Source organism: Pogonomyrmex barbatus, unplaced genomic scaffold (assembly GCF_055798465.1).
Source record: "Pogonomyrmex barbatus isolate J1 unplaced genomic scaffold, ASM5579846v1 scaffold3, whole genome shotgun sequence".
Lineage (NCBI taxonomy): Eukaryota > Metazoa > Arthropoda > Insecta > Hymenoptera > Formicidae > Pogonomyrmex > Pogonomyrmex barbatus.
The window spans coordinates 21,598,548-21,623,854 of NW_028297127.1; the positions used below are offsets into that span (position 1 = coordinate 21,598,548).

At 42.2% G+C, this 25,307-nt stretch overlaps 1 protein-coding gene across 6 annotated transcripts in view; it reads left to right on the forward strand.

Moving 5' to 3' along the window:
• Positions 1-25,307, forward strand: part of Kdm3 (Lysine demethylase 3) — a 112,340-nt gene that overhangs the window by 79,130 nt on the left and 7,903 nt on the right. For 4 of the 6 annotated variants that reach the window (XM_089079532.1, XM_089079530.1, XM_089079529.1 and 1 more), the window contains 3 exons: positions 4,642-4,771; positions 20,865-21,239; positions 21,493-23,814. In XM_089079532.1, coding sequence (XP_088935658.1) covers positions 4,642-4,771; positions 20,865-21,239; positions 21,493-23,814 — 2,827 coding nt within the window. The remainder of the gene's footprint in view (positions 1-4,641; positions 4,772-20,864; positions 21,240-21,492; positions 23,815-25,307) is intronic. The other 2 variants (XM_025219046.2, XM_089079531.1) reach the window with 1 other exon arrangement.

A 25,307-nucleotide genomic window follows, 5' to 3' on the forward strand; every position in this document is an offset into this window, starting at 1 on the left:
TGCTTGGAATACAAACCGGTTGACCTTAGGTCACGATTTCTTAACACTTTCGCGTAGGAATAATATTATACTCGTCGCGCGCGCGCGTGTTGCGCTAACGGTCGCTTGTTTTCTCGATTTTACGCGTACTTGGGAAGCTTGGGCAAATCATTAATATTAAAGAGGGAGATAATCAAGCAAAGCCAGACTCGGAGATACGTCTATTATGTCCCGTGATCCTTACGGGGGCTAACGAGAGATTTTAGAAATTGAAAAAGTTTACAAGTAATCTTACCGTGCTTATTTTACGTCGTGAGATCCACACATCCAAGTCGTATTACGCACACACACATTCATATCTATCTACATTTATAGGTTATATCGTCCTGTATTGTATCCAGGCCAGGAGAGAAGAGCCGTCTCGTTGCCGTCTTAATCTACCACGTTGATTCTTCGATGGAAAGTCATTCACAGACTATTTTCTATTTCACTTCGTTACTTTTCCACTGCTTGTTTAAACAATCTCACTGTATTTATCTACGCACAGGCTTTCCACATCGAACAGAGAGAAATTTTGAGAGAAATGACCGCCCCAATGACGTGTGCCGAATCGAGTTCAGAAATACCGGATGTATTATCTGTGTTTTTTCGTCGAATATTAAACAAGGATAAAATGATACCAGGATCCTTAAGATCTATCCAGACAAACTTGCATAGCAGCGTAACCATATGCACAAGGAAAATTGTCCAATCGAATTTTACATGTGTCTTTATGATAGAAATGCGATTGGGTGATTTTCCTTTCGCATATGTGGTTATGCTGCTATGCAAGTTTGTCTAGATAAGCTCTTATTCTTGAAACATCATATGAAAATTCTATGGTATATGTTACATACACCGTAGGATTTTTGTATGCGATATATTTAAAGAATAGGGCCTCTGGGTGCACTCGGGTGTTATTTCTGAACGCAGTCCAATTCTCAGTACTTCTCTAACCCTAACCTAACCTTCGCTGGTTATTCAACGAAATCAAGCTCATCAACCCGTAATCTATTCATCTTGTGTCACTCACTCATAATTCTGTCACGGACTTTCGAAACACATTTATGCACGGAATATCAACTTATGAGATGTGAAACGCAAAGATTATTTATTGAGATCGGAAATATCGTTGTTATTTCTTCTGATGTTTCTTTGTAAGTTTTATAAGATTTAGCACGATTTCTTTTACCCGACGTTCCTCATCTATGGAACGTCCAACCGAGACTGGAGAGAGCTTCAGAGGACAGGACGACAAAAAAGAATTTTTTCCTTCTCTATTCTCCTTTTGCTTATCATTTCTATTTACTGTTTTCCTATTTTTTTTCCCCCCCTCCTTTTCTCTTTTAACTTTCCTCTCGATTGTCTCCTTCTCTTAACAACGGAACATAAATGGAAATATTTTAAAAAGTTCTATTTTAAGAATTCTGAGAATGACTTTGATTATTTAGATTTTTTTTTATTATCATCCTAGGAAAAGTAGGATATGAGCTTTTACTACTCTTTCAACAAAATAGATTTTGCCGAACTTAAAAGCTGAACTCTGAATTTCAAAGTTTTAGGCTTACATTTGATTTTAAAATATTACACTAAAATAAAAAAATACTTTCTATCATTTTCATCATTCACAAAGGTGCATACTATTAAAACTATGACAAATTATATATAACTTCTCTATTTTTTATTATTCAAAATTTAAACTTTTTTAAAATAGAGTACATATATGTATAGAGTATACGGTCTCTCACTAATGACACCTTTTACCTTCTAAGAATGCATGCGTGCGATTCTTCGGATGCAGATCTCCTGGAAGTGCCTCGTCTCGTTTCTTTCTGCTTCGGTAACCACTCTCGCTGCTGAATTGCATTATGTCACGCGCATTATGCATATCGTCGTCGTCGTCGTGCAATTCCGAAGAGTGCGAACTCGAATGCGAATGCCAACGGGATCTGGCTTCTTTCTCGATAATTGCTCTTATACAAGTTCCGTAAAGCTTGATGAGCTTTAAAAATGTGCTCTTTATTGAATCGAAGAACAGCCAAATTTTTAATATTAATTTTAATTACTTTGAACGATATTTTTATATTACAATTATCTAAACATTTCAGATTTAATTATTAATTCCAATATTTTAGACTTTTAATTTTTAATAATGAAATGATTATTGATTTGAAAATTTTACGTTTTTAATAAATAAAATGAATCTAAATTTATCGAGAGAGAGAAAAAGGAGGTAGAAAATGTGTTCTTAACAGTTGATTCACAATTTATTGAAATATGCCACATATTTGTTCGATGATTGTGTCGCATTATAATGTACTTTCACACACACACATATGGTGATAAGAACTTTATTTTTATGAATGTCATTTTTCAAAATTGCCATTTCAAAAGTAAATTACGAGAGATGTTAAAAGCATTATATCTTTCTGACGAAACCAAGTTGCTATCTCACCATTCGTTAGATATGCAAACACCGAGGAAGCTTGACTCAATTACCTCGAGTCACTTTAAAACCGACGATCTATGCTATTTGCAGCATTCGCGACCTCGAAAAAAATCTTTTTCGAGAGCGCTAGATAACGAAGTTTAAGTTACTTCACGAGCGAGCGAGGGTTAATAACGCGATTTGCACATAATTGCGTTTCGACGTCGCGATGTCAAACATGATACTGCCAGCAAAAGAGTAGATAAGTTTCTATATTTACACAATTTCGATAATGCACTTTTTAAACGCATTTTAACAAGTCGTGTTGCAAATGCCGAAGTACATACAAACATAGAATGAGCCGCACGTGTTACATTCATGATACATTCTTCGTAGTTCGGATTAGAAATGATAGAATAATATAAAAAGAAATACATCTCAACAGAAAGAAATATGAATTATTATATTTATTCCTATTCCTTTATCATGCTCAAGGTCCTAGCTTCTGTTTTTTTTTCTACATACAATGTTTTTCGACCTTAGGCACCTGTTAGTTAAGAATGCGATAAATTCTTATTGTCATTGACAGACAAAAGATAACTCGGCATCTTTCCTTATTTTTTTTTACTTCTATTCCTCTTCCGGAGAGAGATTTTTGCACATACATCAACAGCGCTTTGCTCTTTCAAAAGGCGTAGTGAGAGAACAGAGTGCACCGCACTCGTGCGCGCGCGTTGAGATAAAAGGGTTGAGAGGAAGAGCAGCGAGGACAGAAACGAGGGGGAAGGATAGGGGGGGGAGAGAGAGAGAGAGAGAGAGAGAAAGATACCCGCGGACGTATTTATCGCGCGCGTGCATTGTAAGGTCCGCCGACCGAGCGTGTAGATAAACACGCGCGCGTTGCGCACGTAACAGTATAAATAACTTGCGCAAGCGTTAATGAATGCTCTTATCTTACCCCCCCCCCTCCTCCTTTCGCCTCCCTGCCTTTTTTTGAAGAGTCGCGAGATAGATATGCCAGCCAGACGTTTGCGTTTTATTATCTCCGTCGATGCGCGTTGCGTTTATGCGAGCCGAGCGAATTTCTTGCCGCGCGAGGAGGCGAGAGATAAAAGTTACGTACTCCAAAGCGAATTCTCTGAAAGATCGCACGCGAAAATAAAACAATAGGACAGTTCCTTCCCTAGAGGCGTATAATAAATTCTCCGTATAATAAATTGATTGAATTTTTTTTATGCGAATTATTCATAAATCTTCTCTCGACCGCGTGCGTGTCGTGTGAGGTATACGTATTGAAAAAACCCGATACCTAATACCGATAAGAGAAAATCAATAAAAATGTACGTCTCTCGTGGAGCGTAAAAAGAAACGTGCAACGTTCTTGTAACCGGAGAACGCGGAGATCCGACAATTGATTTCGGCATCGGGTAACGGTAACAGCTGACAACGCTCGTTGCCCCTAGAGAGACGGGGCAATCGTGGCCCCTGCATTTCTCTTTTCTCTCTCCCCCCCCCCCCCCCTCGCGTTACCACCATTTGCGATTTCCGCCGAGCTTTGCGAACGCAGGCTGTAGGGCAGAGATAAATCGATAAGGAACGCTGAACGCGGGGGAGCATAAGAGCGGTTGAGGAGGAGTTCCTTTACACGGCCGTGTATAAATTACGCGCGTATAAATTACGTCTATCGTTTAACCGTCGTTGCGGAGGCGCGACGTATAAAGACGTTCGCGCCTCGCGACGTTAGCCTTTCGTCGCCACTTGGAAAGCTCGAAAATGAAAATGGATGGAACTAATTTTCATTAATTGGAACTCGACTCGAATTACGCTTTCTACCTGAGTAAATAAAGGAGAGATTAAAGTTAGTAAAGTTTCAATCGAGCAACACCAGTCTGTGCGTGTCTGTATGTGTATGCGCGTCGGCGATTACGATAATCAATAAGTACGCGTTTGTGTTTTTAACGATTCTGTAATTAAGGGCTACAAGTTGCACTACAGCTAAGATCACATGCTGGCTTGGATAATGCATCCAGGAAATCCAGGAGCGGAAATTTATCCGGCGATGTTGCGCTCGCGGAGCATCCGTAAATCCGTTTCTTAATGACCTCGTAAGCCGCAGGCTAATTTATACGCACCGATTCGCATAATCGCGCGTATAACGGCGGTACTGAGTGTTTTCGTTTGTTTGCCTCTTGCAGGGAACGCCGTGAAGCGGAGGTGCGCGAGATGGAAAAGGCCAAGATGGAACGGGAAAGACTCGAGAAGCAAAGAGCTGAGCAAGCCGTTCATAAACATTTCGAGGAGTCATTCAGGCTGGCGCAACAGAAGGTTAGTCACGCTCATTTTTTTTTATTATGAGAATGTCGCATGTTTTCTCTGATCTCGTGAAACGCTTGTTACCTATCTATGTTTTCATCAGTAATACCGTTCGTTTTCTTTTTCAATTTTTTTTTTTTTCCGATTAAAATTTAAACATAAATTTGAAACTTTAAACTAACTAAATTAGTCTCGAGTCAATAATGAAATATATTTTTTTGCATCCTGCAGATAAGAAAAACGTCCTCATAAAAAGATTTGCTTCGTAAAAGACATAGAATATGATAAATGAAGGGTATCTAATTTTTGTCACAGATAGACTTTTAATAACAAAGGTGCTTGCACTTTTTTGTACAGATGATATATTGGAATTTTGAAAGTCTGATCTATTCGATCTGATCTGATCTGTCCGTCCTCGTTTGCTAATTATTCACGTTTATTGTTTTCTCTTATTTTCGAGACTAATGATAGCATCTTCTCTTATTTCTAACGAGTTGATCTTTCTAACGAGTTGATAACAAGGAAACTCCAATTTCCTTCGAGGAGGACGTACTCTGTGCCTTTCAGTGAAATCGTTATTTTCCGCGAACCTATATAATTTATATAAACAGGAAAAGAAGGTTGTTGAACAGCAAAAAATTGTTGATAAAAAATTCCCGACAAAAAACCGACGGAGGAATTATCATTCGTCAATCTGTTGAAGAAAAATTATAAAAAAGGTTTCGCTTTTTTCTTGTTTCTCGTTGAGAAGGTGTTTCCCAAACTATTTTGTTATTAACATGGACGAAACGTATCAATCAAGATTTATCTTATTTTTGTACGAAATTGTTCGAAATTATTAGATTGCCCGACTTTGTTTTTTTTTTTTTTTGTTCCAAAAAGAATTTTTTTAAACATTTGCTATGAATCAATTCTTGTATCATGTTAAATTATTACTTTACAAAAGAATATTTATACGATGTTGTTTTCACAACTCGCGTAAAAAGCTTTCAAAAAAAACTTTTGTGAAAGTAATGGCTCGTGAATAATGAGTTTTAGAAAAAAAATATGTATCTTATTGTTATGTAATTTTTTTGCAAATTATATCGCATAAATTATGGAAAAATTTAAATCGATCATAAACCTTAGGAGGCACATAACCTTAAGCGCGTATAAAGAAATTTTATATTTCTGAAGTCTTTCGAAGTTTTGACAGATTGTTACTTCCCTCAGGCCTTCCGTATAAGAAAGCTCGGCCCTATCCCTGGCTCGGATACTTCTTCATTCTTGTTTAGACTGTTTCTATAGATACATTAAGTTTCTTAGAACCAAAGATTTTTATTAAGTATTTAGAACTTTTTTTGCAAATCTACGCGTTTATATTTCTTATCGGTATATATGTAATATTAATTAAATTTTCGGCGTTAATATTAAGTTAAAGTGCGTGTACAAAAATTTATACGTAAAAAAACTTTTTCCTTTTGGACACTTGCAGTTTTATTAATACAGTGTTAATTTTCGGATTACTGACATATGAACAAAGTGACAGAGAGAATTTAACGAAAACGAAAACTTTGGAATAGGAGTAATAGGAAGGAATGATAGTAAGTGAAATACGAAATACTTGTGAAAGATTGTGATATCAATGTCAGACGATACTCAAAATTTCAAGCTCAAGTTTTGCCAGTGTTGTTGCCTTCCCCTTATGCGCTGCGATTATCAAAGGGTAAATTAATTATGTTATTCTCAATATAATTCTATCTTAAAATAAATTTATCATTGCTTTCGTGCAAATTTACATTGATTTATCGATTTACGAAACATGTCACAAAAGATTAGTAATATAATAAAATTTAATTTAAATTAGATTTTATTTATATGGGGCAAGCGAAATGTTTCGCTCTAAAGTCCATTTCTTTCGAATGTCCAATCCACAGTGTATATTCGCAGTATCGGAATATTTGTGTCGATGTTCAGGCAATGTTTTAGCATATCGATAAGCATCGTTCGATAAGCGCAATTAACGCACGTTTCCGAACACAATAGTGTGGATTCATTTCGCACGTGGTTTCACCACGTGGCATCTCGCCAGGTCACTGTCAGCGAATCGTGACACGTGTTCAGCGCATCCGAGATTGACTAACAATTTCGCTGAAAAAAAATACGCGATACATGAACGCGAACATGAAAAAAGGGACAAGAAGGGACGAAAAAGCCTACTTTTACTATGCTCGGATAAGTAAATTATGTACCTCTTATTTTGAGACGAAAGAGGAATCCGATAGTTAACGTTATACCAAACACAGAATTATTTCAGAATTTAATTGTAACGTAATGATATAATATCTTTTAATCTATATACAATTCTATATTCTATATAATTTTCGTCATAAATGAGCACATAAAAAAATCCACAGTATATAAATACTGTGGATTTCGGGTGTTGGTCACTGAATGCAAGGCTGATGTAATTATCTTAAATAGAGATTCTCAAGATTCGTTTTTCCGATTGATTTTATGTGGCGAGGTAATGAGGAAAGTTGTAAATAAAATTTCACGCTCATAACATGTATCCATGTCATATTTAAAGAAAAATGTGCAACGTGAGTTGTGCAACTGAGACTACGATGTGTACATTAAAAATTAATTAGAACTTTGCGTAGGCACGTATTATAAAAAAAGAACAGATGATAAAAGTAGTAAATCTTACAAATGATCTTGCAAATATGATTATGAATCAGCGATTTTAAGTTGGATTTATAGAACAATGTAACGATTTAAAAAGTAATTGTCTGGGAAGCGAGAGCTTCAATTCTCGATTTTTCTCGATATTTTGAAATTTTTTTTTAAGAAATTTGAGGAAAAAGAGGTAGATTAGATAGAATCTTAAATTTAGAGATCCTTTTGCATTCATTTTATAAAAAATATTTACGTTGATTCGAGTTCGATCAAAACGTGAGTTTTTGACTATCGAATTTTGGCCTACCGTCGTGAATGAATTATCAGTTTTTTTTCCGTCGGCCAAATTCGAAAACGGAAATATTACGTCATATTTCAAATTTTGCTACATAAGCATATAGTTACACATGTTATGAATATGTGAAAATTATGTAACATGTGTAAATATTTAAAACGGTTGGACGTCTTTATGTTGTAATTGAAGAAAGGCTACGAAGACAAAGCGATGAGTGAAACGATAGCAACCAACGGTACTTTCAAAGGAAATTTACATTTTGAGGATTCCAGATATTTATATAGCAGTTAGTTTATATAAATATCGACGATAAATTGATAATATTAAAATAATTTCTAAAAATAATTTTCAAAAATAATGCATTGAAAAAAATATTTCGCTGGTTCAACTAAAATTCTAAACGTTACAGTTAAAATGTATTGTTGTTTTTTGTATCTGCTAGAAAATTATTTGTCACATGTAGAATTTATAGCAGCAATATCAAATCAATATATACAAAAAAATTTAGTTCTCATAACCAAATCATATAGTCATTTTTATGAGAGGTGTGGGTGGCCATTATCTAACTGGATCTCACAGAGATCTTTTCTTTGACAAATTCTTCAGATGTAAATTATTTCTGTCTCTATTTTATCTATCTAAATTAATTGGATACAAAACATGCGATATCACGATGCTTGCTAGTCATTTATCTATTTTAGCTAATTTTTCGTATCTAGATAATTTTCGTTTATGATTACAAGATCATAATTCAAATTTAAACCCTATTATTTTAGATTTTTATTGCTCATTTTTATTGTTGTAAAATGATTATTATTTTACCGAGCAATTCGCGATAATACAAATAAGAAGATTCGAGTTTCCTACACTTGGGAATTGACATTTAAACTTATAGACTATTTGCAAATAATATATAAATATGCCAGCCCTTAGTCGCCTGAATAATTTTTCACTCGGCAAATAACTTGAGAAGCGTATTATTAACTATGATTGGTTGATATTAATTATACACTTCACCGTATAATTACAATGGTGAGTCTCAATTATACCGTTCCGATAATGCGACCTATATTAATTCTACTTTACAATTTTTCTCTCTTTCTCTCTCTCTCTCTCTCTCTCTCTCTCTCTCTCTCTCCCCCGTCTCTACTAACTCGGAAAACTATTTTGTAACATTATACCATCATGGATATTCGGTAATGCGTTTTTTTGATAAACTTTGAGGTCAGTGGGTAAATTCTATAATTATTATTAGTACCGAGGCGATTAATTATGCAACGCGGAAATACGCTTTCGTCAGTGAATAACAAATCGATGCTCTCTGATATACTGATGCATTTCGGGAAGAAGGCCACTAGTCGAATAGTGATACATCGAGGACGTTACGTGTGAAGTAAATCGTTACGATTGTGTCAATCGTTGGCGAAACTTTCACGTCGCTTGTCGTTGACAAAACAGTTCGTCGTCCCCTCCTTCTCCTCCTCCTCCTCCTCCTCCTCCCTCTTTCTCTCCTCGTCGCCTTTTTCTCCATTCCCGACACGGATACGCGTGCGTGCATATATACATATGTGCGTGCGAACGTTCCGCGAGTGGCATTTGCAATGCAAAACTCGCCGGCACGAAGGTCATTAATTATGCACTCCGCGCGACGGCGGTGAGCAACAATGGAGTTGGGACTCCGATGTGCACGATCATTGGCCCGGCTAGATTTTCCTCACTATATTTTTGTAACGGATGAGCCGCATTGAAATTCCTCGATAATTCGCTTTTGTAACGAAGGATTCGCACAATGGCATCTCCTGGAGGAGCGGGAGATTAAAGAAAAATTCAATTCAATAGGTTTATCCTTCCATAGGTTTATTTATAATTTTTAATGCGTCCCTCTTGTCGTCTACGAATGCAAAAGAATGTAAAGTGCACTGCCGAGTGCAGGTATGGAGAATTTCGACTCGTTCCCACAGAATTGTATGATGAGATGCAAATATACCATAGCGAATGTTTCAAAGTAATTGAGGTCGTAAGGCTGATGTCTACCTCGCCCACGTAATACCATAATATATTAATTTGTGGGCGTACATATTGAATTATAATTTCCTAATTATGGGGTATATTAAATTATCTTATATTACGAGGAAATATAAAATATCTATACTTGTAACTTTATTAATCTCAAAGCCTGTTTCGCGAAATGCCTGAGAGTGGAGAATCTCATACGCATTTCAGAAATACACGTTAATTTTAATTAATTAATTTGCGATTTTATAGACTGCTTAAAGACTGCTCTCTCTCGTATCCCTCTTTAAATAAAAGTCAAAATCTCCACGTGTACGCGCCTCAAGTTTCTCTATCGTCGATATTTTCATTTCTTTTCTACATTCCGAGCGAGGGGCAATCGACATACTGCGAATGAGAAGCGGGAGGCACTACGTATCGCGTCGTGCGGCGTAAGCGCGAATCACGAGCTGTGCGATGCGACGCAACGCGACGCAACGCAACGCGACGCAACGCAACGCATCCGGAATCGTCTTCCTCGACGGCGAGGAACGGCCGCGCATTCCGGGCTGCGCTCGGAATTTCGTCACGTTTCCTCGCTTCGCCGTTAGCAGCGTTCGCTCGCCGTGAATTCGCTCGTCGGCGTACCCACGCCTTCTAATCCTGTACGGAGTTAATTACCGCGTCGTCCACGTACCGTATCTGCGTGTACGTGTCTGAGAGACACGGCACACGGCTCTTCCTCCCCGACGCGTCGTACACGCGCGCATAAATATCGCGCTCCTCTCTTTCTCCTTCTTATTCGCGCGTATGTGCGTGTGTGCGTTTGCCAATTCACGTGTGCTACGCACACGCGCACACAAATCTCTCTCTCTCTCTCTCTCTCTCTCTCTCTCTCTCTCTTCTCTCTTCTCTCTGACAGTACAGTTATCTGTAATATACGCGAAAGCAAGTCGCGCGTTCTCTCATGTAAGCGGGTCACACACGCCATCCTCTACATATGTATAGGATATGTACGCGGTGCCATGTACCATATGCGCTGCAGCTTAATACATATATGTATGTATGTGTTCGGGAGAAGGAGAGGCTGGGAAGGAGGGAGAGGGGGAGAGAGAGAGAGAGAGAGAGAGAGAGAGAGAGAGAGAGAGAGAGAGAGAGAGAGAGAGAGAGAGAGAGAGAGAGAGAGCATGCACACGATGGCGTAATACGCGGCGAACATACATCGCGTATGGAGCCCGAGAGTCCGTAACGGACGGCGTTAGGCGGATTAGTCCGAGTTACGAGCTCACGCATGGATACACACGCTCGCGCGCACGCGCACATGCAACTTGTGCGCTCTAATCTCGTTTGATCGCGTGTTATAGCACGGACGAGAGGCACTCTCCTCTCCTCCTGAGCGGCGCGGCGGCGGCGGAGTCGGGCGTAAATTGGGCGACCCGTTAGATATATCCGCTCGTCGGCGTGTTTCCTCTGCGGTCGGCGACACCGTCGCGTTGCACCGCGGCTGCGGTGCAACGCGATGCAACGCGCTGCAACGCGATCGCGACGAAGGTCGCGTCGCGCGCGGAGGCCGTCGGGACGACGTCTTCGCGACGACTTTGAGATTTGAGTAATTAGCGGGGTCTTCTACTTAAAGTAAGGGACGAAGGAGGGATCGAGTTAAATTTGTATTTGCAAATTGTACGACAAATTCCGAGCAAAACACGTGACGTAAAACTTAACTGATTTCATCTTAGAACCAAATTTTAAGTGATGCTGACCAGAGCACAATTCCAAACGTTATCTGAAGCGAAATTTTTGACGCTTGTTTTAAGATGCCTACACTGAGAAAAAAATGCTGTTGAATCAACAGCATAATCTAATTGGAAATAATTTCGTTAATTCCATGACATTATTAATGAAACAGTATGCCATGCTCTTGTTTTAATAATCAAGCTCTTTGTTTCATTAATAATGTCATTGAATTAACAAAATTACTTCCAATTAGATGCTCATGCTGTTGATTCAAGTTTTTTCTCAATATAAAGAAATTGTACAAAGAAATTCAATTTGCAAGGCAAATAAACTTATCAAGATAGATTTGAAATAAACAGTGAATAAACAATTTATTTTGAGGTTTGAAATTTTATCAATTATTTTGTAACGTTAAATAAAAAAAAGCTGTAGATGTAACATCAAAAGCGATCGATCTGACTGATCAAAGTATCAAATGTAAAAAAAAAGTTGAAAATCCGTAAAAGAATTTGATGAATAGAATGTTTCAACTTTTGTTGACGTGTCAAAAGCTGTGACATGTGCAAGAGAAAAAAAAAGGAGAAGAATGCAAAAGAAAAAGAAACAAAAGAGCAAAGAAAAGGATAATCAATCGGATAATCGATCTTGAGTTCTCGACTACACGCACATCATATGTGTCATCATCTTGATGCGTTGTCGTCCTTGCACATTGATATTTATATTTTATCTTATCCTACGTTGTCGTAATAATGCTATCGAATATTAACGATCCCGATTATCTTCTTGGAGAGATCTCGGGGAGATGAAAGGCGTAATAAATTGAAATCGACTTGTCTAGATTGAGGAGTGAAGGGCCCCTCGAGCCAGTTCGACGAGAGCGGGCGGTACTAAAACCTTGATTACGCCATTGCCTCTCGCGCGTTTCAAGCGTTTGCGCAAGGAGCTCTTTGGCTCTTTTTCTTTTTGTCTTCCTGCGAGTGAGTCAAGGTTTTCGGGCCGAAGTCCCGCGCCGCGGCTGGAAATTAATGGCGCAGATGGCGGACATTCGGCGAACTCGCAACCCGGCGCTTTGTAATTTACATCGCTGCTTCGCGGACCTTGAGACAGGTTTCTCCGCCGCGGAAAAGAACGAGGCACGCGTACGTTCGGTAAATCGATACGTCAATCTGCACCCGATATTAATGCGTCCGGCAACTCCGTAATCTTCTCTATCCTTCGCGGATCGTTTCACACGTGGTATTAAACCCTCCCCCGCCCCAGCCCCCTCCCCGCATCCACGTTCGACCAGCCGGTAGATTTCACGAATCTCTTTCGCGGAAGAAAACGTAAATCTCTTTTTATGTAATACAACTGTGAACTTCGCCTGATATTACAACGCGATCCTTTGTCCGCCGTGAAAAGGCACGAGTGCGGCCTGCGTTCCGGCGTTTGTAGCGATGAAACACGCCGCGGTGGGAAATTTAGAGACGTATTCATTAATGCCACAAAGTTACGCTAATTTTCTCGCGATATATACGACAGTTAGCCGACTGCGGCAGTTAACGTCACCGTAATTGCGCGATATACGCAGTATCTCGAGACTCCTCCGTATATCGCGAGGTCAGATACGTAAGATGGATTTTCTTTAACGCCGCGTATACCCGCAACTCTGTGCGCAAAGGCTCGCTCTCTACAATAATCGCTCTCTCTCTCTCTTTCTCTCTCTCTCTCTCTCTCTCTCTCTGTGCCATTGTGCCCGGGCTGAATAGAGACGCACAATAGAAATTCAAAGATCCCGTTAGGCATCCGGCATTGAATAGGTAGCGCCGTGTGTGCTCGACGTGAACACGCGGTGCCTCGATATAGCTGATATCGAGGTATACTGATTCATCGTTTGTTTACCGGTCACCTGGTAACTACCGTGCCTTTTCGGACGAAGATATCCGGAAAGGAAAGATATCCGTGAAATATCTCCGATCATCCGAGTAACGCAAAATATTTAACGCGAACCTCGAACTCGAGCCTCTGTCTTCTCTTGCAAAGAGGACGCAGACTAAATATTTAATTTTCGACTCCACCCCTCCCCCCCCCCCTCCTTCCGCGGAACGAAGAAATTAAATATTTGATTTAGGAAAGACGATCGGGGATGATATCAAGTTTTTGCTGAACAAAGTGTGGTCTTTAGATTTATCGCGGCATTACATTCAGGACTCGGACGCAAAGCTTACGAAGCACCATTCGCGCGTGTTAATGGAGACGACAGCGCGGATTTCATCAGGGCGATACGACAGTCGAGGTGTGTGTATAATCTCGTGTTTCTCGTGTTAGGAAGCCGTCGGGCTTCCTCGACGGAATCGTCAGCAAATTTAGCCTTTTGCGAAGTACCTGAGGCAGCTCTTTTCAAATTCGGCGGAGTCGCGTACGTCGAAAAAAAAATCGGTAAATTTATATTAAATTTGTTTTATTACAGAATAAATAAACAAATTGATTGTAATGGTGTGATATTACACTTGTGTGAAATTGCGTCTCACAAGGCCAAATGATAATCGATGCGTGGCTCAAAAGCACGATGAGGGAACGTCGGAAGATTCAAAAAAGTTATCGGGCACAAGATCCCATTTCAACAGCAAAGATATCAATATTTATTCTTCGTAAATATCTATCATGTCAGCTGATATTTACTCGTTAAAGTGTTATTTTTAATTGTTACACATTGTGAAGTTGACTTGAAAGCATTACTTGTGAAAACAAGAGTGAAAGGTACACGAGGCAAAAGTACGTGGAATTAAGGACAACCGATTATCGTATTACTTTTAGCTTTTGTGAAAGTTTAAAATTAAGAATTTCATATATTTTACACGAAGTTGTCGCGTGTTCCGAGGTCTTTTAAAACAGTAAACTTTATTAACTCATCAGACTCTGGAAACTCTTAACAAATTGCACCTAATCCGTGCACGAAATCTTTAGTGTATATGTGATTTTAATTATGTCCGGGAAGGAGGAATATATTTTCTTTTTTTCCGTAGTAAAAACATCTCTCTCTTTCTCTTTCACGAGCGTAAAATATATTCGCCGTTGATACATGACGAGAAAGATTTCATGGACTTTGTCCTTCTTTTTTTTTTTAGCAACCATCGCGTCGTTAAACGTAACGTGTAATTACGGTCAGATCTCACGAGTGATTACTCGATGGTACTCGAGTCATAACTTTATTCTCGAGTGATTCTTTTCGTTCGATCGAGGGCGAGCACACAGGTGAAAGGCACGTGGTTTTTTTCTCTTTTTAATTTTTTTTTTTTCTTTTTTCCTTTATCGCTTTGACGCCAAGCATCTGCATGGCTGTAAAAATAAACCGAATGGTTTTCGTTTCGCCTTATCAAGAGTTATCTTGCCGTTATCTGTTTGCGATGGCGGGCGTAATATTCTCGCGTCGTCTATAACGCGATAAGATAGCGCGCTCCTCGTCCCCCAGGCGATTCTCGCATTCGTGCGAATTTGGCGCCTCGATTTCGCCGACACGCGTCTCCTTTTACGCGGCGCCCGATTTGTGCGATTTCGCGCGCGATCCTTGCAAAAATATAATACGACGCCGCGATCAAAATCGCGCCGATCTCGATTTTCGTCGGGCGCGGACTCGCGAAGATCGCGAGGTCTCCGCCCGGCGCGAATTCCCGTCGTCGCATTCCCGATGGAAATCGGGAAGCGTTATCGCCTCCCGATGCGCGTTTGCGTGGAAATGACGATCGACATAATTCGGAACGCGACTCGTGGAAGTACTGTACGTGGCGGCGAAGCCCGCTCAAGGAAAGCAAGATCTCGATCGGCTCTTTCTCAAGCCCCGCGCTCGCGCGCGCGCGCGCACGTAACTGTGAATTATTTATACGTTTATTCATCTCTCGACGCGCGTGCATGCTCACGCGTTGATTTAACGCCTTCTCGCATAGATTACGGCGATCAGGCTCTTTTTAATAGTTACGCGGCAGAATTTCGAATTAGTATGAGTCGGTATAAATCACTATGCGCATGACGAAAGCCCGTTCGTGCTTCCTGCCTGCTTCTCTTTTTTTTTTTCCTGCTTGCAAACTCGTAATAACTCGGCGTTCAGAGAGTGTCAAAGGTCACGACACATGATAACGAACCATCGGCGAATGATTTAAGTGAAGTTCTCTGTCGTGAATTCCCCGCGGGCGACGTATCGCGCTGTAATCCGTTCTCGCTCGATATTTACTTTAGGCGAAACGAAAGCAATTGCTGTTGAATTGTTTCAGAGCGGCTGATCTCGTATTCCCACGAGAGAAACAGGTATATCCGCGCGTTTATCGATCTGCCAGTCCGCATAGCGGTTTACAAATCAATGACGATAGTGTCTTGTCATTGGTGCGATCGATAAGTGCTTATCATGCCTACGATTATTGCTCGCGGCGTCGTTCGATGACTGATTAGCGGCTGATGAAAGTTGGCCATAATGATGCGATTCACATTCGCCTTGATGTAAATAATATTCGTTGAATTTCAAATAAAAAGAGTGATTTGTATTTTTGAAAATAAAAATTACCAATTTTTTTCTTTTCGAAAATATTGTTTGAAAATATTTTTCAGGTAAGAAAATTAAATTTGACAAGAAAGTAATGATTTCCTTTTAAAGTTCTCCTTTTTGCCGCTTCTTTAGGGAAGGTCTAGGATTAGTTTCGTCTATTTTAGTATATCGATAAGGTTGACGATAAATCTATTTATCTATTATTTCACAGTTACTTACGCAGTATCTACGTTATACTGCGTGTAATCAGCGATAAAGATACTACATATGTAATATCGCATGCTCAGAAGGCATACGAGAAAGGGAAAGACGAGAGAGCCAGATGGCCTTTGTACACATTACAAACGGTTCTTTGTTCCTTACAAAATTCTCAATTATACGCCTTTCGATTCGATGAATTATTCTTCCTTTACAAGCGTTCGACGTTACGAGAAATGGAAAACAGGGGGAAAAAGTACTCATCAAACGAAGGTTATTGCAAAAAGAATATCTTGAAAATGTACGTAGGGAAAACGCACCTCGGGTAAGAAACAAAGTGTCGTAAGGCGACGCGAATCGATTTCCGTTCAGGAATCACTTATGTAATGTAACTTAATCGCGATAATCTACTAATATCAACGCATTTGCGATAGCACCAAAGAACGCGCGCGCCCGATAAAAAATAAATATATAGCGTCGGGGCAGTGCCGTTATAATCGTTAATCTCGTCCCGTTTCACGGATGTCCCTGATGGGAAAAACTATAACTCGGGCTCGGCGACCCGTAATTACTTCGGGAACGTATTTAAAATACGCTCGCGTATCTACGCGCGGTATTTTCGATACACGGCAACATCCTCGGAAGCGATCAGCGAGTTTCGCCGCCGAGCGGGCACGATTGTTGTTGCGCCACGAGACGACCTAAACTTTCCTTGGATATGACTCAGCTCGTGTTATCTGCGCAAATCATTTCCTCTCTCTCTGTAATAACATGCGCAATGGAGGCGCGCGCGATAAGCGAGGTAATCGGAGCGATGGCGTGAGGGAAGATAGGAAGAAATTTACGGTGTTGTGCTTCATGAGGATCGGGTTTAATTCTTCTCGCTTGTAACAATAATTAGTGATTAATTAAGCATTTATTAAAGTAATTATCTTATTATTTATTCTTGGACAATTTATTTGCTCGTCGGCGATATACTCGTTTTATATCGCGGTAATGAAAGTTTTATTTTTATATCTGTAATATCAAAGGTGCTTATATATAAAGATATCCCATATCATACATCTTCGATGTTTTATATATATATATATATTATATATTTTCTCAGAGATAATTAGATACAATCTTCCATCAGAGATAGCCATTTCTGGACAGATTCTTATTTAGAGTCATATAATCATATGTCATATAATTTTTCACAAAATAAAGCCTGTCATTATTGTCATCTCTATTTAAATATCTTATTTTAGCGCGACGTAAAAGGTTTTCGTGGCATACATGGACGCGAATATAAATTCGGGATGGCGATTAGAAAGTTTTCGCAGTAGTGCGTTCCACGTACGACGAACGCGAGTGTCTCACGTACGACGAAAGCAACTACGAATCGCCATGGCAATTTCTATCTGGATTACATTACACCGTGAACCATTCACACCGTGAACGTGACTTCGCCGCGTCCCGCGCGCCCGACGATTGCCAAGTCCCCTCTCCCTTCACTCCTCGTAATATATTTCTCTCGCGACGAGAGAGGTAGCGAAAATCCGCTCGCGAGTAGCGCGTTTACAACGTCGGGTATGCGGTGCGAACGAGACGGCGAAAAAGCGCGCGTCTCGCGTGAGAAGAGTTAATCGACGCGGGTTGAGAGTTCAGCAGGAGAGAAAGTCAACGAACCAATGGCGAGCGGCACTTGATTGACTCTGAATGGCACGTCGCTTTTATTACATGCAATCGCTCGTAATCCGTCTCCGTTCCTCCCGCTCGATTGGCGGCGGTGGCGGCGGCGGTGGCGGCGGCGGCGGCGGCGGGCGACGGCGGCGGCGGAGTCGCCGCTCGCAGTCGTCGTCCTACATCGCGCACGACCCGCATAATACCCGGTGGCGTGCCCGAGCATAATACCGAGGCACCGCACGTCGTCGTGCGCAGCCTCGGGTATTTCAAGCACCGGATAACGAGACAAGTGAAATTGTATATATATACCTGTCATTCGGTAAACGACCGGATTGGCGGCGATTGTCATTCGATGAGCCCAGGCCTGGCGCGGTGAATAGCTGGAGAACGGGACGGAATTATTTATAGAGTGTTGCAAGAGGACGTTTCGTTTATTATATTCGCGCGCCGATGACAAGGAATGTAAGCAACTTTTATCACGTCCGAGTGCAAAGCTCCACGCTCCTTCTTTTTTTCTTTTTCTCGTTCTTTTATAGATAGATAAGCGCCTTACCAGAGATAAGCGACGCTGAAATGCGAACGCGCGGGGCTTGGATCCGCCGCGCGTTTAAACGCCTCTAAACGCAATGGCGTTACGTTGGTAAAGCGCGCGTTACGTTTGCCGTGCGTTTTTAACTGAGGACTTTGCCGGCTTTTGTGTGCCACGTCGGCCTCAATGCATCTTCTTTTGTAAGGACGCGACGCGTCGCGCATAAAACCCGCACGAAGCGATGACGCGAGCATCGAGGTAAACAGAATGTGGGTTGACATTTACTTCGCGTCTCTCGATTAGCATAGTAAATCTTCTCGCAGGCCTATAATTAGATTCGCAGTTTTACGGAGCTCTTGCTCCCGGCCTCGTAAAATCCTGCCATTTTCCAAGGACGCGACACATCGACGTCTCTCTCGCCTCACGAGCGGCCTTGGTCTTTCCTTAGTTCGAGAAAAAGATATCTGCCCCAATTTCGAGGAAAAACACTACATATCGAAGCATTTATTAAAAGACACAAGACACGGAAAAACATTTGCAAAGCAACATATGAATTGAATTGAAGGATCTCTTTAAGAATTAAACGACCTTTTTATACATTACTTTGTGTGATCGAAGAATAGGATAAATCTTTAAGTTTAAAGATAAATTTGAGAGATTTTGATGATGTGGATATTTTACTTGAAGCAGCAGCGCGTTTGAAATAATCATTCTATCTATAATCAGAGATAAATCGCAAATTTGCATTTGGCAAATTATAAACTCTCCGAGGGGAAAGTTTGTACATGCTGCACGAATTGGGAAAGTGTGCAACTTCGGTGACTGATGTATTTACCGAGATTTCCGAAATCCTAAGGAAAACAGGAAAACAATATTTACCGTCTCTCTTTGCTTCGTTACTTGCCGGTTACTTGATTACATTAATTTACAACCTTCCAGTCGACTCCAGAAACGAGTTCCTCGCCGAGTTTAATCGACGAGCGTCGGCAGCGAGCGGAAGCTGTTTGTTTGATCCTCTCGGGGAAATTACTTAGTTACACGTCGAAGTTCGTCCGGTAACTTCGCGAGAAGTTATTTTCGAGGCCTCTCACGGCGCCGGTGGCATTAACGAAGTCAGTTGGTCCGGACGGTAATCTCGCGCGACGTTAATCACGCGAATCTTACGCCTCTCTTTCTTCCTGTTCTCTGAATCAGGTTCCAATTCACTTTTCTTAGATTTTGCTTCCTCTCATGTGTTTTTTTTTCTTTTTTTTTTTTTTTTTTTTTTTTTTTTGCCAAACCTTTCTCGAACCGAATTCGAAACCTCGTCGCGAATTCAGGGTACGAATGTTGCAAACGGAATAATTCCAAGTTGGCTATGTCGATCGCGCATTTGCATATCGTGTTAGGAGGTAAAAAAAAATTAAATTTTTTATTATTGTTTTTTTGAACGGTTAGTCTGTTCTGTTGAATGTTATTGAATATTAATTTAACGATTTAGCATGAACGTTCGATTTTGATCGTACGCGACACGCGAGTGGAGATGAGGAAAAAAACAAATTTATTCGCACGGTTTCAACGACTCGATGACACATGCGGAAAATTCCGGCGGGTCAAACGTTCACGATATTTCGTAGATACGCGTCTCTGTACGGTAATGAGAACTCTCTCTCTCTCTCTCTCTCTCTGACGAAGTATTGGAAGCAATCACGAGGTACGTGTTATCTCGAAGAGATCACGCAAGTGCGTGATTTTCCATCGGATGCACTCGTCAGGCGCGTATGCGATCGGTCACGTTGTGTCTGAATAACGCTAAAATCGTTAAAATCGTATTCATGTCGTTTTTTTTTTTTTTTTTTTTTTTTTATCGTGCGGCGTATGACTATCCCGCGGAACGTAATGGATAATAATTATTGCACACGCGCGTGATACCACTGCACACGTCTGTGTTTGCTCGTTATTTGCCCGACAATCGAATGACGCGCTGTCTCGACTGCATATCTGCATAACAACAGAATGTAGCGATAAACATTGACTTTGGAACGCGTGTGGAGGACGCGTGAAATGCAAAGTGCAATAAATGTAAATTTACACTCGGGGTCTTTTTTTTTTTTTAAACATTGTAAGTCATCGTGTTTCAAATTTTTTTTATCACGATAACGTAGGTGTGTTAATTCCCCACCTCGGACTAAATTACAAGTCTAATAATAGTGATAGTGATGTAATAACCAGTGCAAATATTGCACTTTACTTCACAATACGGAGAAAAATCTTAACTAGAAAATTATAAATCTCTTTAATCTACATCTGAAATTTTGTTTAAAGGAAAAGTCGTAATAAAGCACCGTTGGATAACAGAGAACAGTTTTATTATTCTTAATCAATCTTATTCTTGCGCAATGTCCCTTCACTTTTCAGAAAGTAGATGGTATCACATTTAGATAAAATACGAGAAAGCATTCGTTATAAAACGTTATCTCCGATGAATCGTTGGGCGATAAGCGACGAAAATGATTGGCAGTATTGATTGAAGTAGGTGTCTTATGTCCCGCAGAGGAACATGTCGGCCTCGATGGCTGGATGGAGCGCTTTCATGCAAGTACCGCCGCCGGGCAGAACGCACGGGGCGTTGACGGCGCACCCCGCCAGCAGTCACCACGGTCATCCCAGCGGTCCACCGGGTGGGGCCGCCGCAGCCGCCGCCGTCGCTCATCCCGCCGTGGCGCAGCAGCAACAGCGGGAGCGCGAGGAACGGGAGGCACGGGAACGCGAGCGAGACGCCTTCGAGCGGGAGCGCAACCGGGAGCAGCGGGAGAACCTGGCGGCGGCGGCCGAGGGGCTGCACCAGGCTAGGTTGGCGCATGCCGCGCAACGGCACTTCTTCGCGGCCACGGCGCCGTCGGCTCAACAGGTATGCGATCGACGCGATCTCCGTCGGCGAAGCAGGCGAGAGAGAGAGAGAGAGAGAGAGAGAGAGAGAGAGAGAGAGAAAATTGGATGAAATAATAGGATTGGTTGAATGCGAGAGATGTAGGAAACCCACTTGTATTCGTATATTAATTCCATCGATGTTAATTGTTTTAGTAGAAAGTGAGAATTGGAAATGAATGAATTATTTTGCGATGAATTATTAGATCAATATGTCACATTGTCATTTGTTTCAGGTTCGACCTTCGAGCGTGCCCGGGAAAGTCGAGTACCCGCCACCGGCGCACTCGCGGACGACGAAATCGTCGTTGCAGGTCGCCGGCATGCACGAGAAATCGCCGGTGGTAGTACCGCCGCACAGCTCGCTACCCAAAGCCGAACCGAACGTAAACCTGTTCAACTACTCATCGACATACCAACCGCAACCATCCTGCACATCGTATCTGCATGATATTAAGTTAAAGAACGAGATGGGGCAGCCGCACAAGTCGCTGTCGAGCAAAAGCGGACTGTCCGGCGGCCTCGAGAGGGACCATCACGGCCGAGAGGTGCTGCAGAACCCGCCGTCCCTTCTGCCAGATCACAAGAGCTCGGTGATCGTGAAGAACGAGGGCAGGGAGCTGCCGAAGGCACCAGCGCCGCAGCAGCACTCGTCCAGCCCGAAGATAATGCCTTACATGAACGTCCAATCGGTGGCGTCGCAGCACAAGTCGGCGTACGAGTACAGGAGTCCGACGCAGAGTCCGCATCATTTGCATCCCGCGCATTTGGACGGTCTACAGGCGGCGAAAGGCATCGCGTCGTCCGCGAATCATCATCGTGGTGGCGGCGGTGGCGGTGGTGGCGGCGCGCCGACGACGACGACGCAGCTGCCGAGTCCACATGGTCATCCGCCGCCACCGCTACCGGCGCAGCCCGAGCCGCGTCTGCATTCGCACAATCCCCGTCAGTCCCCGCACGCTCCACATGCCCCACCGCAGCATTCGCATCAGCCGCCGCCGCCACCGCCGCCGCATCCATCGCCGCCTGAGCCACGCTATCTCAGCAGACAGGAATCTCCGGGTCTGCCATACAGCACGGCCAAGTCCACGTATCCGTATCCTCATCCACATCCGCCCACGGCCTCGCCGACGGCGTCGTCGCATTATGCCGCGCCACCACCGGCCGGTTCCAAGCCGAAAGTCAGCAGCCCAGCGCCGCCGCATATCTACGGCAAGCCTAATTCCGGCATCATGACCGGCACGCCGGTCTGTCGTGCCTCCGAGCCGCCCGTCGTCGCGCCGATACCGTTGACCTCGAAGGCCAGCAGCTCGCCTTACCAGCAAGTGCCTCATCATCACGGGGCGCCGCCACCGCTGCCGCCACCCGCGCACAGCCGGTCCGTTTACGACAGTCGCGGTTTTGCCGGCTCGTTGCCGGGCGCGAAACTGCCGCCGCCGACGTTGCACGGTTCGCCGCCTACAGCCGCCTCGGCGCCGCTCTCAAGGCCGATCGCTCATCCCGCTCATCCCGCGCATCTTAATACCAGTCCGCATCAGCAACCCGGTCAGACGTTACAGCACGCGCAGTCCCAGATCACCACGGTCTTTCAGACGCAGCCGCTCGACCTCGGGGTGGAGAGGTCGGGTTCGCCCAAGAGGAAAGCACCAACGCCGTTATTGTGTGATAACGCTAGCGGCCAGCCGGTGTCGTTGGAAGTTTGTAAGAAGCGAAGAACCGAAGAACCACAACCGTTATCCTTACACTCCGTCGGACCACCAGTTCTTTCCAGAGTGAGCGAGCCCAGTCCGCTCATCGCTTCGGCTGCTACATCTATTACCACAGTTGTCAATACCGCGGCATTAGTAACGCAGTCGAACAGTCAGGCGACGCAGGAGCAGCGTACGGTAACGGCGACGAGCCCGGCTCCGGGAACTGCCAGCGGTGACGGCTCTGCCGTGCGACCTGCCAGCACCGGCAGCGTGTGCTCGTTGAATCCGACGCCGGTGAGCGCGGCGCCGAGTCCAGCGCCTATTCCCAGCCCAGCGCCGTCCATGGCGCCCAGCCCGGCGCCAAGCGCACCCGGGACGCCCGCCAAATCGAACCCTAACAACGCGGAAAGCGACAAGTGCAACAGCCCTGCGCCGAGACCCCCTAGCAGTACTAGCTATCCGGTGCACAAATTGAAGAAGGCATGGCTACAGAGACACTCGAGATGCGAGGACGGCACCGAGAACAACACTAACATGGTCAGCAGCGTCACGTTACCTCTCAACATCTCTCGCGAAACCCCGTCGTCGAATAGCAAGGATCGCGACAGCAACAATGCATCGTCGAATGCGAACAACAGCAACGCACCGACCACCTGTTTGCCCAGCGCGGTGAACTCGATCCACAATATCGGCAGCATGGCGGTGAACAGCATCAACAAGAGTAAAGTTACCGGCAAGAGTGGCCGAAAACCGGCGAACAAGGAGTCGCTCAACGGCCACGCCACCGACACTAGCAAGACCCCCCAAGAGGATTCGTCCAGCAGCGACCCGGAGAGGAAGTCGCCGCCCAAACGAAAGCCACCCAAGGTATCTATCTACACAGATCGTTTACGGTAGCTATTGTTTGTAAAAATCACTCTTATTTGCAATTTGGAGTGTGTTGTGCTGGTAGTTTAGTACTCGCTTACCTAGTTTACTCAACAACCTTTTGCTAATCGTTTCCTCAATGAATAATACATGACTTTATCATGTAAATTTTAACGAATTAACATGTAAAATATATATATATAAATTTATAAATATGTAATAATAAAAGACATGATCAGTAATCGTCAAAACGTTTAATGAATATTACATTTTCTTTTTGATTAACTAATTTGTATTCTCTCTTACAATAGTATCTAACAATTTTTATAACGGAATATTTCTTATTAAGTAGTGAATTATTTTAAATTTTCTCAATAATTATCTTATTAAATCCTATGCCTTCAGGTTATTCTGAATTTTGACATATTTTTTTTAATTTATATCAAGTGATTAATTATTCATAAACGACTCTTTGAATAATCATGAGCATTATATTAAGTTTGCTAAAAACTCCAGAGGACTAAATTTCTTATTTAACAGTCGCTGGAATTGATAAAATTCATTATTTTGTATCAGCGTCGTGTCTTCAGGCAATAAACTTTATAAGAAACCTGTATAGAAATCATAGAAGCATGAATATGCAGTAGTTTTGTTTGCTATGCCGTAGTTTATAACTTGCATAGAAAACAACTCTTAGTCATCGAAAATATATGCAGCTCGAAAAAAGATGTTGATGTTTCGTCTTACTTAAAAAAGCAATCTGGTTTGAATTCGTTTTTTCTTATATTATTATCTTATGTTATTATTGGAACATCGCGATTAAAAATTTGCAATTAAGATTTTTTCCTGCATAAATTTATGTTCAAACCTTTTCTATTTTAATTAAAATTTTCAATATTATTTATCATAAACCATACATATTTATCATAAATATGTAATGTAGCGTGTTTGGAATAAGAAGATTCAAAACATCATTTATTTTATAACATATCGTTTATTTTAATATGTTTATTTTATATCGTATATTTATCGTATATTTTTTAATCTGTAATTAGTTTCTAACGAAACCGATCGATTTTTAAGTCGAAACATCGCTATCTCTTTTTAACGGACGCTTGTGGGTTACCGCACAGCGAATCAAGTTCAAATATCGCGCAAAGGGCGCCATTTTCCTACGTAAGACACGCATGAATCACGGGTAACGGACGATCGCATGAGTAACAAGTGTTTCGTCACGTAGCACTATAAACAATTAATTAACGAATCACCGGGAGGAATTTGCACGACGAGTTTTGCATGTCGAATGCGGGTGCCAGGGCTCTCGCCATGGATAAATATCGCAAAGGGGTAAATATCTTCGTTATCGAGAATTTTCGTTGTAATTGTAAACCTAACCTCCATTCGGGCACGAGTTAGTCGAATCTTTCGCACAGTAGTTTTCGGTTTCACCCGATATTCCTCTGGCAATTGATTTCCAATTATGTGATAATTGA